The following is a 13739-nucleotide window of genomic DNA, read 5'->3' on the forward strand; positions in this document are numbered from 1 at the left end:
AGAAAGAACCCCAATTACCAGTACAGGCTGGCCTACTAGAGAGCAGTTCAGCTGAGGAGGATCTGGGAGTATTGGTAGATGATAAGTTGACTGAGCCTGCAGTGTGTCCTTGTGGTCAGGAAGACCAGTGGTATCCTGAGGTGCCTTGGAAGGAACGTGGCCAGCAAGTTGAGGGAGGTGATCATTCCCCTCTTCTCAACCCTTGTGAGGCCACATCTGGAGTACTGTGTTCAATTCTGGGCTCTTCAGTACAAGAAAAACAAGGAGCTACTGGAGAGGGTCCAGCGGAGGGCCACAAGGGTGTTCAGGGGTCTGGAGCATCTTTCTTAGGAGGAGAGATTGTGGGAGTTGGGTCTGTTTTAGTCAAGAGAAGACTGAGAGGGGGTCTCATTAATGCATATCTCAAAGGCGGGTGCCAGGAGGATGGTGCTAGACTCTTTTCAGTGGTGCCCAATGAGAGGATGAGGAGCAATGGCCATAAACTACAACACAGAAAGTTTCACCTCAACATGAGGAAGAACTTCTTTACACTGAGGGTGGCAGAGCACTGGAACAGGCCGCCCTGGGGCCTCGTGGATTCTCCCTCTCTTTAGGCATTCAAAATTCTTTTGGATGTGTTCCTGTGTAACCTGCTCTAGGTGGCCCTGCTGTGGCAAGTGGGTTGGACTAGATGATTTCCAGAGGTCCCTTCCAACCCTAATGATTCTGTGAAAGGTATTGCCAAGCAAGTGTCTATAATTTAAAATATGCTAACTGGTTTATCTGCATTTACTATTGGCATGTTTGAATTGGTGTGAAAATTCAAGAATGCACATATGAAATATATCTATGGGTACCTCTGTGTTGTCATCACTGTTACTAGTTTAGGCACAGCTAAAGTAAGTTTATCCTATATATCTCAGTTTCTGTCAGTATCTGCATAGAAGTAGGGTTTATAAACTGCTCAGAGTAAGAATGCCGATCCTGTGTTGAATGCCAAGTTGAATTGTTTCAGAAAGTATCTTGTCCTGGTTTTAGCTGGGATAGAGTTCATTTTCTTCCTCATAGCTTGTACAGTGCCATGTCTTGGCTTTAGTCTGGGAATAATGCTGATAACACACCGATGTTTTAGTTGTTGCTAAGTAGCACTTACCCTGATCAAAGACTTTTCAAGTCTCTCATGCTCTGCCAGTGAGGAGGGGCACAAGAAGCCCAGAGGAAGCAGAGACAGGACACCTGACCCAAGTTAGCCAAAGGGATATTCCATATTGTGGCATGTCATGCTCAGTGTATAAATTAGGGAATGTTATGTGGAAGGCAGTGATCACTGCTCAGGTCGGGCTGGGTATCAGTTGGTGGGTGGTGACCAACTGTATTGTGCACCACTTGTGATTTCTGAACTTTCATTTCTTTTGTTTTTTTCCTACTATTCTCATTATTGTTATTATTGGTATTCTTTTCTATTATCACTGTATTTTATTTTACTTATTAAACTGTTTTTATTTCAACCTGCAGGTTTTCAGTTCTTTACATTTTTTATACTTTCAGGAGAGATTATTTCAGGAGAGGGTACTTGAAAGACCCAAAAGGGTACCGATGGGCTTTTGGTATAGCTGCCTTGGAGATGGAGGAAATTAAGCAGCTGCCCACATTGCCTGGTCTCTCAGAGGACCCTTCTGTTGTGGGGTTGCTGAAGGTCAAGGAACACAGCAGTGCACTGGTGGCAATATCGCACCAACCGAGACTTCCCGATTCACTTCCATAAGCTGATCTGTAGACAGGAGAGCAAAGTAGTGATCAGCAGGACCTCCTCACCCTCTAATAGCCCCATATGGCCAGTGCCGCCGCTGAGCGCTGCTGTACCAGACATATTAGAACTTCAATATGAACTGGAGTCAAAGGCAGCTAAGTGGTATGCCACAAGTGATATCTCCAATTCATTTTTTCTCAGTCCATTTGGCCACATTTTGCTTTTACTTGGAGAGACGTTCAGTACTCGGGGGGAAGCTCCAGAATACGTGCAATGCCTTGTTGACATCATTGTGTGAGGTGATACAGCAGAAGTTTCTGAGAAAGAAAAAAATAATCCAAATGCTTCTGAAAGCCTTTTTTTTTTCTGTAAAACAAAATAATGTCAGGGGACCTGCACAGGAGATTTAATTTTGGGGAATAATATGGCAAGATGGATGTCACCAGATCCCAGTAGCTGTGATCAACAAAATAACAGCAATGTCTCCACCAACTAATAAGAAAGAAACACAAGCTCTCTTTGGTGCTGTGGGGTTCTGGAGAATGCACATCCCAAATTACAGTCTGATTGTAAGCCCTCTCTGTAACGTGACAGAAGAAGAACAATTTCAAATGGGGTCCTGAGCAACAACAAGCCTTTGAAAAAATGAAACGAGAGATAGTTCATGCGGTAGCCCTTGGAAAATTCCTGACAGTGCAAGATGTGAAAAATATGCTTTACACCGCAGCTGGGGAGAATGGTCCTATCTGGAGCTTCTGGCAGAAAGCGGCTCTAGGTCAACCACTTGGATTTTGGAACTGGAGATACAGAGGATGGCCCACTATATTCCATCTGAAAAAGATAAAGACATATTGGCCAAATATGAAGGGGTTTGAGAAGCTTCAGAAGTGGCTGGCATGGAAGCATAGCTCCTATGGACTGGCCAGAAGGCAAGGCTTTTGGAACGTTACCAGAGGAGGAGGTGACACTTGCTGAGGAGGCCTCACTGTACAGCAAACTGCCAGAAAGTTAGAAAAAATGTGCCTTGTTTACTGATGGGTCCTGCGATATTATAGGAAAGCATCGGAGACAGAGTGTGGCTGTATGGAGTCCCCTATGACAAGTTGCAGAAACTACTGAAGGAGAGGGTGAATTGAGTCAGTTTGCAGAGGCAAAAGCCATCCAGCTGGCCTTAGACATTGCTGAATGAGAAAAGTGGCCAGTACTTTATCTCTATACCAGCTCATGGATGGTGGCAAATGCCCTGTGGGGGTGGTTACAGCAATGGAAGCAGAGCAACTGGCAATGTAGAGATAAACCCATCTGGGCTGCTGCACTGTGGCAAAATATAGCTGCCCGGGTGCAGAACCTGGTGGTGAAGGTATGCCATGTAGATGCTCATATACCCAAGAGTCGGGCCACTGAGGAACATCAGAACAACCAACAAGTGGATAAAGCTGCTAAGATTGAAGTGGCTCAGATGGACTTATATTGGCAACATAAAGGTGAATTATTTTTGGCCCAGTGGGCCCAAGACACTTCAGGCCATCAGGGCAGAGATGCAACATACAGATGGGCTCGTGATCGAGGGTGGACTTAACAATGAATGGTACTGCTCAGGTTATTCACAAGTGTGAAACATGTGCTACAATTAAGCAAGCCAAGCTGTTAAAACCTCTTTGGTATGGAGGATGATGGCTGAAGTACAAATATGGGGAGGCCTGACAGATTGACTATATCACACTCCCACCAACCCGCCAAGGCAAGCGCCATGCGCTTACCATGGTGGGAGCAACCACCACGTGGCTGGAAAAGTGCACTGTGCCCCACGCCACTGCCTGGAATACTGTCCTGGGCCTTGAGAAACAGATTTTCTGGCTACACGGCACCCGAGAGAGAATTGAGACAGACAATGGGACTCATTTCCACAACAACCTCATAGACACTCGGGCCAAAAAGCATGGCATTGAGTGGTTATATCCAATCCCCTATCTTGCACCAGCCTCTGGGAAAATCGAATGATACAATGGGCTGTTAAAAACTACACTGAGAGCAATGGGTGGCGGGACTTTCAAACACTGAAATACACATTTTTTCAAAATTCAGCACTAGGGGGTCTGCCAACAGTGCTGACACAGCCCAACCAAAACTTTTACATACCTTAGGGGAAGGGGTAAAGTTCCTTTAGGGCATGCAAAGAATCTGCTGAAGAAAAGAATCTGACTTATTCCTGCTTCTGGCAAAGGAAAACCCACTCATATGATTGCTTTTGCTTGAAGACTGGTCGCATTAGGTGGTTAATGCGGGAGGATGGCTAAGTCCAATGTGTACCTCAAAAGGATTTAATCTATGGTGAAAATAGCCAGTGAACTGGACTGTATACTGCTGTATAACATTGGATATTGTTGCTTCCATGGTGGCTATGCACCCATTGCTGCGCTGGATGCCTCGTGGCACACATCTCCACCACTCTGGATTTGAGTATCTGAACCTGACTCCCTTTTGATCACCACATTAATGAAGAATGAACTTTGACAAAACGGGACAAATGCAGAGGTGATGGAATTGGAACAAGCTTCTGCATGCAACAGTCCAACACCACGCACCATCTATCTTTCCTGCCTAGAAGGACTTTTATCACAGATGGAGCCCCAAGTCGTGGACTGAATGAATGCAGCAAACTTCTGTAGGGATGTTCCATAAACTAAGGGAATGTTATCTGTGTGTGTATGTATATCTCTGTCTAAAGACAGGAAAGGTGATTGTGGGAAGTGTGAGAGTTGGCGTGAGATGACTAGTATGGAGTAAGGGGTGGATACTGTCTTGGTTTGTGCTGTGATAAGGTGAGTTTTCTTCCCAGTAGCTGGTACAGTGCTGTGTTTTGGCTTTAGTCTGAGTATAATGCTGATAACACACTGATGGTTATTGGTTTTTATGCCAGTAACACACTGCTGCTTATTGGTTTTTTTCCTTTCCCCTTCTAGCTTTAGATTCTCTCCCCTTGTTATTTCCATTAGTAGTAGTAGTAGTATATTGTACTTTAATTTTTAAACTGTTCTTATCTCAATCTGCAGGTTTTAAATTCTTTCAGTTCTCCTCCCCATCCCACAAAGGGAGGGGGGAAGTGGCAAGGGGTGAGTGAGCAGCTGCACAGTACTCAGTTGCCAGTTTCCTTTAAACCACAACAATCTACTTAAAATATATTTAATATTCTCATACTTAATCCTTACACTGAGTTTGTATCACTTTCAGTATCCTAAAAAGTGAAATAAGACTTGTCCTACATACTTGTGTTGAAAATTGAAGCCATTATTGTAAAACCTAGTTATAGTAATTCCTTTCCCTGAGAAAATCTTTTATATTAAAGTAGTGCTTTCTTAAATCATTAATAGTTGTTACATACAATCTAATGTTTTCATATAGGAGTAAATTTTCAACTGGATTTAAATTACTACTTTTTCTATCTGTAACCTTGTAGTACAACTAAAAAAGCTGTTAGCAAAGACTTGTTTTGCATTTGGCTTACAACAGTACTGTCTTTGCCTATATAAATAGCACAGTAAGGGTGGGTCATGTTTTACAATTTTTATCATTTATTTTCCTTTGAATTAATGTATTCCTTTCTTATATTTTATAGTGCAAAGAAAGAATGAGGCCTGTCAAAGCAGCATTGAAGCAACTGGATAGACCAGAGAAAGGCCTTTCTGAAAGGGAACAGCTTGAGCATACTAGACAGTGCCTAATAAAAATTGGGGACCACATTACTGAATGTCTAAAGGAGTATACAAATCCTGAACAAATTAAACAATGGAGGAAGTAAGTTATTCTGTATTATTTTTCTTGAAAAAGGAAAATCCATAATAGCTTCTATTAAGCAGAATATTTTTTAATTATTTCTCTTGTTTCTTCTTCTCCCTTTCTTGTATTTTTCTGTTGTATCAAATAAAGACTTACAAAAAGATGGCTCCAGCTTTTAATGGATTCACTTTTTCATACTTGCATAGCAATGCATGTTGTCCAGTAGGTGGAGTCATCTTCTTAAGACCAATAGCAAACAGAAAATAACTGTATTTAGAGTATATTTAGTGTTTTGTGGAAAAGAGTTTTTATCATTAAAGTATCTGGCTTTTTCAACTTTGAAGTTAGTTTTGTTTTGGGTTTTTTATTTATTCATGCTAAAAATATGTCATTATAAATTAGTGTGTTGAAGCTTGAATGATTTTGAGGTGCAGAATCCTTTATTATTTTTCAAAATATACTCTAAAATGCAATCAGATATTAATTATGTCTTTATAAAAAACATTTAGCATACCATACACAGAGATATATTACTTTAAAATGAAAGAAGAGTTTTAAGTGTTCTTGTGCATTTGTGAGGTGATAACTTCAGAAAGAAACAAGGAAAATGTTGGTTTATAAACCTGTTATATTTTGTTGTTATGTTCTTAATTCAGTCGGAGTTAGTTTTATGATAATGTTCACATTAATCATTTATGGGTGCAAATCTATCCTGCACTTCCATATATGACAGTCAAATATTTAATTTCCTTGCAGACTGTTTTTAATATAGAATATTTCTACTGTTTATACTTCCTTCAAAATATTAGGGTGGACTGAATTACAAAAACAATGCCCATGTCTTAAAGACACCTTGATAAACACATTTTTTTCATGTGGAAATCCATAGTAGAGCAGCTATAATATTAACTCATAATAATGCTACAGTACCATATATATATTATTAAAATATGTATTTAATCTTTCTAATAAGACATAGAATTTAGTAAAGGTTTTCATTAAATATTTCTTATGCAGATGTCATTGGCACACCATTGACTGGTTGTGTCTAATTTTGCAAACCTCTAGGCCAAAGTTATAATGTTTTATTGTGGGTTCAGCAGTAGCAGTCATTTTTTCTCCTTCTTAGTAGCTGGTGCAGTGTTGTGTTTTTGATTTTTGGCCTGGGAACGGCGCTGATAACACCGATGGTTTTAGTTACTGCTCAAATATTTAGTCTGACCAAGGACTTTCTGAGTCTCATGCTCTGCCAGGGAGGAGGGGGAGCCGGGAGGAATCAGAGACAGGACACCTGACCCAAACTAAGCAAAGAGGTATTCCATACCACAGCACGTCATGCCCAGGATGTAACTGGGAGTTACCGGGAACGGCTAATTCACTGCTCGGTCGAGCTGGGTATCGACGGGTGGAGTAAGTGGGCTGCGCTAATTAAACGATGAGCTCGAATAGGAAATCCCAGTCATCCAGGAATTCTAGAAGTCATCATGGACTGTCCAGAGGGCAAGGATTTTGGAATGTCACCAGAGGAGGAGGTGATGTGTGCTGAAGAGGCACCACCATATAATAAACGGTCAGAAAGTGAAAAAAAGTATGCCTTGTTTACTGATGAGTCCTGCCATATTGTGGGAAAGCATCGGAGATGGAAGGCAGCTGTATGGAGTCCTCAACGACAAGTTGCAGAAACTACTGAAGGAGAGAGTGAATCGAGTCAGTTTGCGGAGGCGAAAGCCGTCCAGCTGGCCTTGGACATTGCTGAATGAGAAAAGTGGCCAGTACTTTATCTCTGTACTGACTCATGGATGGTGGCAAATGCCCTGTGGGGGTGATTGCAGCACTGGAAGCAAAGCAACTGGCAACACAGAGGTAAACCCATCTGGGCTGCTGCACTGTGGCAAGATATCGCTGCCCGGGTGCAGAACCTGGTGGTGAAGGTATGCCACGTAGATGCTCATCTACCCAAGAGTCGGGCCACTGAGGAACATCAGAACAACCAACAAGTGGATAAAGCTGCTAAGACTGAAGTGGCTCAGATGGACTTATATTGGCAATGTAAAGGTGAATTACTTTTGGCCCGGTGGGCCCATGGCACTTCAGGCCATCAAGGCAGAGATGCAACATACAGATGGGCCCGTGATCGAGGGTGGACTTAACAATGGACACTGTTGCCCAGATTATTCATGAGTGTGAGATATGTGCTGCAATTAAACAAGGCAAATGGTTAAAGCCTCATTGATATGGAGGACAATGGCTGAGGTATAAATATAGGGAGGTATGGCAGATTGACTATATCACACTCCCAACGACCCGCCAAGGCAAGCGCCATGTGCTTACCATGGTGGAAGCAACCACTGCGTGGCTGGAAAAGTACACTGTGCCCCACGCCACTGCCTGGAATACTGTCCTGGGCCTTGAGAAACAGATTTTCTGGCTACACGGCACCCGAGAGAGAATTGAGACAGACAGTGGGACTCATTTCCGCAACAACCTCATAGACACTCGGGCCAAAGAGCATGGCATTGAGTGGGTATATCACATCCCGTACCATGTGCCAGCTTCTGGGAAAATCCAACGGTACAATGGGCTGTTAAAAACTACACTGAGAGCAATGGGTGGTGGGACTTTCGGACAGTGGGATACACACTTACCAAAAGCCACCCGGTTGGTCAACACCAGAGGATCTGCCAACAGGGCTGCTCCAGCCCAGTCATAACTTTTGCATACTGTAGGGGGGGACAAAGTTCCTGTGGTGCACATAAAGTATTTGCTGGGGAAGACGGTCTGGGTTATTCCTGCTTCAGGTAAATGCAAACCCACTCATGGGATTGCTTTTGCTCAGGGACCTGGATGTCCTTGGTGGGTGATGCGGGAAGATGAGTAAGTCCGATGTATACCTCAAGGGGATTTGATTTTAGGGGAAAACAGCCAATGAACTTAATTGTATGCTGTTGCCTGCTATGTAATACTTTTATAGCCCACCAGCTAGATGTCTTCAGGTCACCAGCGACTGGCTCTGACTTCCCTCCAACCATCATCCCAACAGAGAATGAACTTTTATAAAACCAGACGAGTTCTGCGGTAAAATAACGATCAGCATCATCAGGCACCGATCCCACACCGCACACAGCCTCTCCCCCCCCGAAAAGACCGTTACAAGAGGTGGAACCTGACATCATGGACCGAATGGACTCAGCAGCTTTATAGGGATTGGTCCATGCACTAAGGAATGATCTCTGTGTGTGTGTTTGTGTGTGTATGTATATATATTCATATATATATATGTATGTAAGAGTGATGGTATGTTGAAAATGTGGGATCTGAGCATGACGTGAATGGTATGGAATAAGGGTTAGATACTGTCCTGTGTTTAGCAGTAGCAGCCATTTTTTCTCCTTCTTAGTAGCTGGTGCAGTGCCGTGTTTTTGACTTTCAGCCTGGGAACAGTGCTGATAACACCGATGTTTTTAGTTACTGCTCAAATATTTAGTCTGACCAAGGACTTTCTGAGTCTCACGCTCTGCCAGGGAAGAGGGGAAGCTGGGAGGAAACAGAGAGAGGACACCTGACCCAAACTAAGCAAAGAGGTATTCCATACCACAGCACGTCATGCCCAGGATGTAACTGAGAGTTACCCAGAAGGGCTAGTTCACTGCTCGGTCGGGCTGGGTATCGACGGGTGGTATTGTATTCTCTTCCCTTGTCATTTCCCTTATCATTATTATTATTAGTGTTGGTAGCAGTAGTAGTTTTGTGTTATACCTTAATTACTGGGCTGTTCTTATCTCAACCTGTGGGAGTTACATTCTTTCGATTCTCCTCCCCGTCCCTCCGGGAGCGGTGGGGTGGGAGGCGAGAAAGCGGGGGAGTGAGCGAGCGGGCTGCGTGGGTTACTGACTGCACTTAAACCCCGACATGTTTCAATCATCACAGTGAAAGAGCAGATAGATGCTTCTTGAGCCTACAAACTTGAGATGTTTCTGAACTAGTGTGAGGTGTCCCTGCCCATGGCAGGGGGGTTGGAACTAGATGATCTTGAGGTCCTTTCCAATCCTAACTATTCTATGATTCTATGATTCTAACTAAACACTAACTGGTAGTATTCTTTAGTTTTTTAAGCACTCCACCTGTAAACTTTGTTAAAAGAATTTAGAGCTGGCATTGTCTTTAAGAGTTGATTTGTTTTTGTTTCTTCTTTCATAGCATAGATTAGGATAAAAGATTTGCCAGGCTATTTCCATCGTCTTTCAGATTTCTCACTTGGTTTCAAAAGCTTTGACCAGGCTTTGGAATTCTGTAGAAAAATCCTGGCACTGATATCTAGGAAATGAGTAATGTAGGTCAAATTTCTTACACTTCAAGATTTCAAGTTTGGAAGAATCTTTATTGAGTAGTAAATACTCAAGTTTTCTGGCATATTTCAAACAGTCTCTCAAAAGAATTGCACAAGAAATTGAACATTATGTTTTTATGCAATTGCACAAATAATTCTATTAACAGAATATTACTTTTCATGCACTTTGCATTCTGCAGTCATTGTAATAAATATTAGAAAATGACAAATTACTAAAGGAATTAATTTCTCAAATGCTTGAAATACAGCTAAGTACTATTTACTGTGCAGCTAGGTAACTGTCAAGTTCCGACTGGATAAAACCAAGTGTCAGAAATAATTTGTTCATGATCCCCAGAGTGAAATTAAGGCACAAACGAGGTCAAGTACCGAAATAAATCAATTTGTTTATTATAAAAAGATACCTGTTGTAAAAATAATATTATTAAAAATATAATTATTTAGTAGCAATAGGACAGTTTGGAAAAAGGGATAGAAATTAAGCAAGCATTTGCAACAGATAGTGCAGAGAGATAGTCAAAACCATGGATCCAGTGGCGTCCTGAAGATCCATAGTCTTCGCTGGTGAGTGGCTACTCTGGTGGTTACCTTTGTCCCCTTTTATTATGTGTTAGGGGGAAGTACCTACTTCACATTCCTGGTTGATCGCATACAATGGGCAGTGGAATGTGATCTCAGTTCCTCACACCAATAATGGATGGTGGAGTCTTATCCCAGTTCTTCGCACAGCAATCTTTGAGACAATGGACAGTGGAATGCGATCTCAGTTCGGTCTCTCACAGTAATATTCTGTGTATCAGACTTTATAATGATTTCAGTTTACTGAAGTACTGTTGAAATAATTAAGTCCATGTTCTGTTGTATAATACAATAAGAACTAATACATGGAAGAATTATAACCTCTCTTTCTTTTTCCTCAGAAACTTGTGGATTTTTGTCTCTAAGTTTACAGAATTTGATGCCAGAAAGCTGCACAAGCTGTATAAACATGCAGTCAAAAAACGTCAAGAATCTCAGGTAACACTTTCAGGCTCTCTAAATATACAAATATATATTCTAAGTTTATAATTGCTTTATTAAGTATCAACTGAGTACACTCAGTACATTTGAAGTGTATTCTACTGTATAGTAAACTAGTCTGTTTGTTAGGACATTTTCTGAAGAATTCAGATGCAACTTTGGGATTTATCAATGACAATTTTCGTATTTGTCTCTTTTAGCAACACAGCGATCAGAATATTAGCAGCAATGTGAGTACCTGTGTAATTAGAAATCCAGGTAAGAAATCTTGAGCACATTATTGTGCTGGATACCTTAAATGATGGTATGGAAAATGAAATAAGCTTAAAACTGTCTCCTAGAACTCCCATATTGCTGGATATCATAGGGATAGCCTGACTTAGTGTAACTTCACTCGTTTGCTGATGAAATACAGCTGAGCACAGACTGAACTTGGTACTTACTGATTTTAGTAGCAAGTTATTTGGCCATTCTTTTTTTGTATTTAATTTTGAGGAGGGAGAATGGCCAGCTCAACACTTCTTGGAGGTTCTATACCTTTTTGTAGCAGTTGTAATGTCACCTTATCATAAGAAAGATATTCCCTGATGACATGGTTAGCAACCAGTTATATGGGATGTCTTTTACTGTTGACAATAATACTGTTTTTCTATGCTCCCACACTTGCCTTCTTATAATACTTGGTTGTATATCGTGTTATGTAAAACCTTGAGTATGTTATCGTGGGTTTAAAATTAGTATAATGTATTTTAGTAATGCCACTAAAAACCTTTCAGCAGCAAGGTGTACCTCTAAAACTGATGTTCATGCGAGGACTATCTCTCCTTAGAGAGGAACTTCCTACTATTCTGTTTAAAATTGCTCTACTAGAGTACCTGGTCTCTATTCACTGCTCATTTGGACCTCCCCAGTCTGTAAGGTGGAAAATTTTAGTTTTTCAACCCTACATATCTATATGTCTAGCTTGCTTGCCTTCTATTTACTTCTGAGGTTTCTTTCAGTTCACTCACATTAGTGCATTCATCTTTCTATTATTTAGATCTTGTTTTTCTCAAATTATAATTCCGCTTTCACATAGCTTTAAATCTGACAGGTAGAAGTGCTGTTTGAATTGATAAAGAAAAAATGTATTGTGTATGAGACTTCCTTATAACCTCTTCTTTATTAAACAGATGTTGAAAGACTGAAAGAGAATACAAACCATGATGACAGCAGCAGGGACAGTTATTCTTCTGATAGACATTTGCCACAATACCATGATCATCAGCGAGATGCTCGTAAGAAAAGTGACTCTAGGAAAAGGTCCTATTCATCCTTCAGCAATGGAAAAGACCACAGAGACTGGGATCACTATAAACAAGACAGCAGGTAAATTGCTTCAGCAATTGTAAAATCTGTTAAGAATTCCCTTCCTAGTTTTACAGTATGCTTGTAGTAAGTACCAAAGTACCATTTCTGAGTAATGCAGAATTGCAAAGAAATTTCTCTAATGCAGTTCTACTTAATTGACATAACTGTAGTTCTTACTATGTGTTCAGTCATACTAATATAAGTAAATCTTTTCAGATGCTATAGTGATAATAAGCATAGAAAGTTGGATGACCACAGGAGCAGAGATCACAGGTCAAACCTGGAAGGAAGTTTAAAAGACAGTCGGCCTCATTCAGATCACCGTTCCCATTCAGACCACAGGATACTTTCAGTTCACCGTTCCACTTCAGAGTACGGCCATCATAATTTTTCCAAAGATTATAGGTACCACTTAGACTGGCAAATGGACCACAGAGCTTCTGGTAGTGGCCCAAAGTCACCATTAGATCAGAGGTCTCCTTATGGTTCAAGGTCTCCTTTAGGACACAGATCTCCATTTGAACACTCGTCAGATCATAAAAGTACACCTGAACATACATGGAGTAGCCAGAGAACTTAACAGAGACTGCCCTTTTTTGGACCTTCTTTTAGCCATATGCAGTAAGCTACACAGTGACTTGAAAGCCTTATGTGACTTGAAAGATATGGACTGGGTATTCTGTCAGTAGCAGTATTGTTACTTCTTTCCAGAATGCATGATCTATTATCCCAACAATTGAAAAATATTTTTGTATTTAAAGTTTATGCTGCACATGTTGTGGAACTTATTTTTTTTTTCCTTTTCCCCTCTTTAAGAAATGGAAAATGTTTACTTTTACTGGGACCTCAACACTGCCCCGTTCAGACTGGGTCTTATAAGACTTTTTAGGCTGAACACAGTTCAATTTATGTTTCTAAATGAATTTTTAAACACTGACCTGTGGTCATATTTCAGGAAAGAATTAAGAGTTTGTTTTGTTTTCTTAGTAAAGAGTTCTCAAGGACTTCGGCTCGCTTTCCAAAGCTATTTCTTTACGTTGTACACTGCAACCACATTGCCGCTTTTCATCACAAGCTTGAATATTTAAGTTCTGTACCTATAGCCGTAAAGTACCCAGGATTTCTCCTGTTTGTGATCAGTTGTAATAATGCCTTTTTACAAAACAAAATAAATGGCTGAAAATTATTGCAAACTACTTGAATGAGCTTTCTTTTTTTCCTTGTTCCATTCCACACCAACTCAGGCCTTGTCACAAGTATGAAACAAAGTCACAAAGTACTAACAATTTTTAATAAAATATCTGTATGAAATCACTGTTGAGAATACAAAAATGAGGAAATGCAACATTTTTATTTCATTTAATGCCCTTGTTTTATTGGATGCTTCAGATACATGTTTTGTTTTTATTTTTCTATTAAACTGTCAATATCGTGATTTGTTGTAATGAAATGGTGGGAAATATTCAGCTAAACTGCTATCTGAAAAGTTTTTTCCAGGCCATTGGTTTTAAAGGA

General features: G+C 40.8%; 1 protein-coding gene across 1 annotated transcript in view; it reads left to right on the top strand.

Moving 5' to 3' along the window:
* Positions 1-13395, top strand: part of LOC117438181 (chromodomain-helicase-DNA-binding protein 1-like) — a 50028-nt gene extending 36633 nt beyond the window's left edge. The window contains 5 exon segments of the mRNA XM_034073650.1: positions 5346-5524; positions 10775-10871; positions 11075-11132; positions 12047-12242; positions 12441-13395. Coding sequence (XP_033929541.1) covers positions 5346-5524; positions 10775-10871; positions 11075-11132; positions 12047-12242; positions 12441-12804 — 894 coding nt within the window. The 3' untranslated portion in view covers positions 12805-13395.
* The last annotated feature ends 344 nt before the right edge of the window (positions 13396-13739 follow it).

This window comes from Melopsittacus undulatus (genome assembly GCF_012275295.1).
Source record: "Melopsittacus undulatus isolate bMelUnd1 chromosome W unlocalized genomic scaffold, bMelUnd1.mat.Z SUPER_W_unloc_1, whole genome shotgun sequence".
NCBI classification, from domain to species: Eukaryota; Metazoa; Chordata; class Aves; order Psittaciformes; family Psittaculidae; genus Melopsittacus; species Melopsittacus undulatus.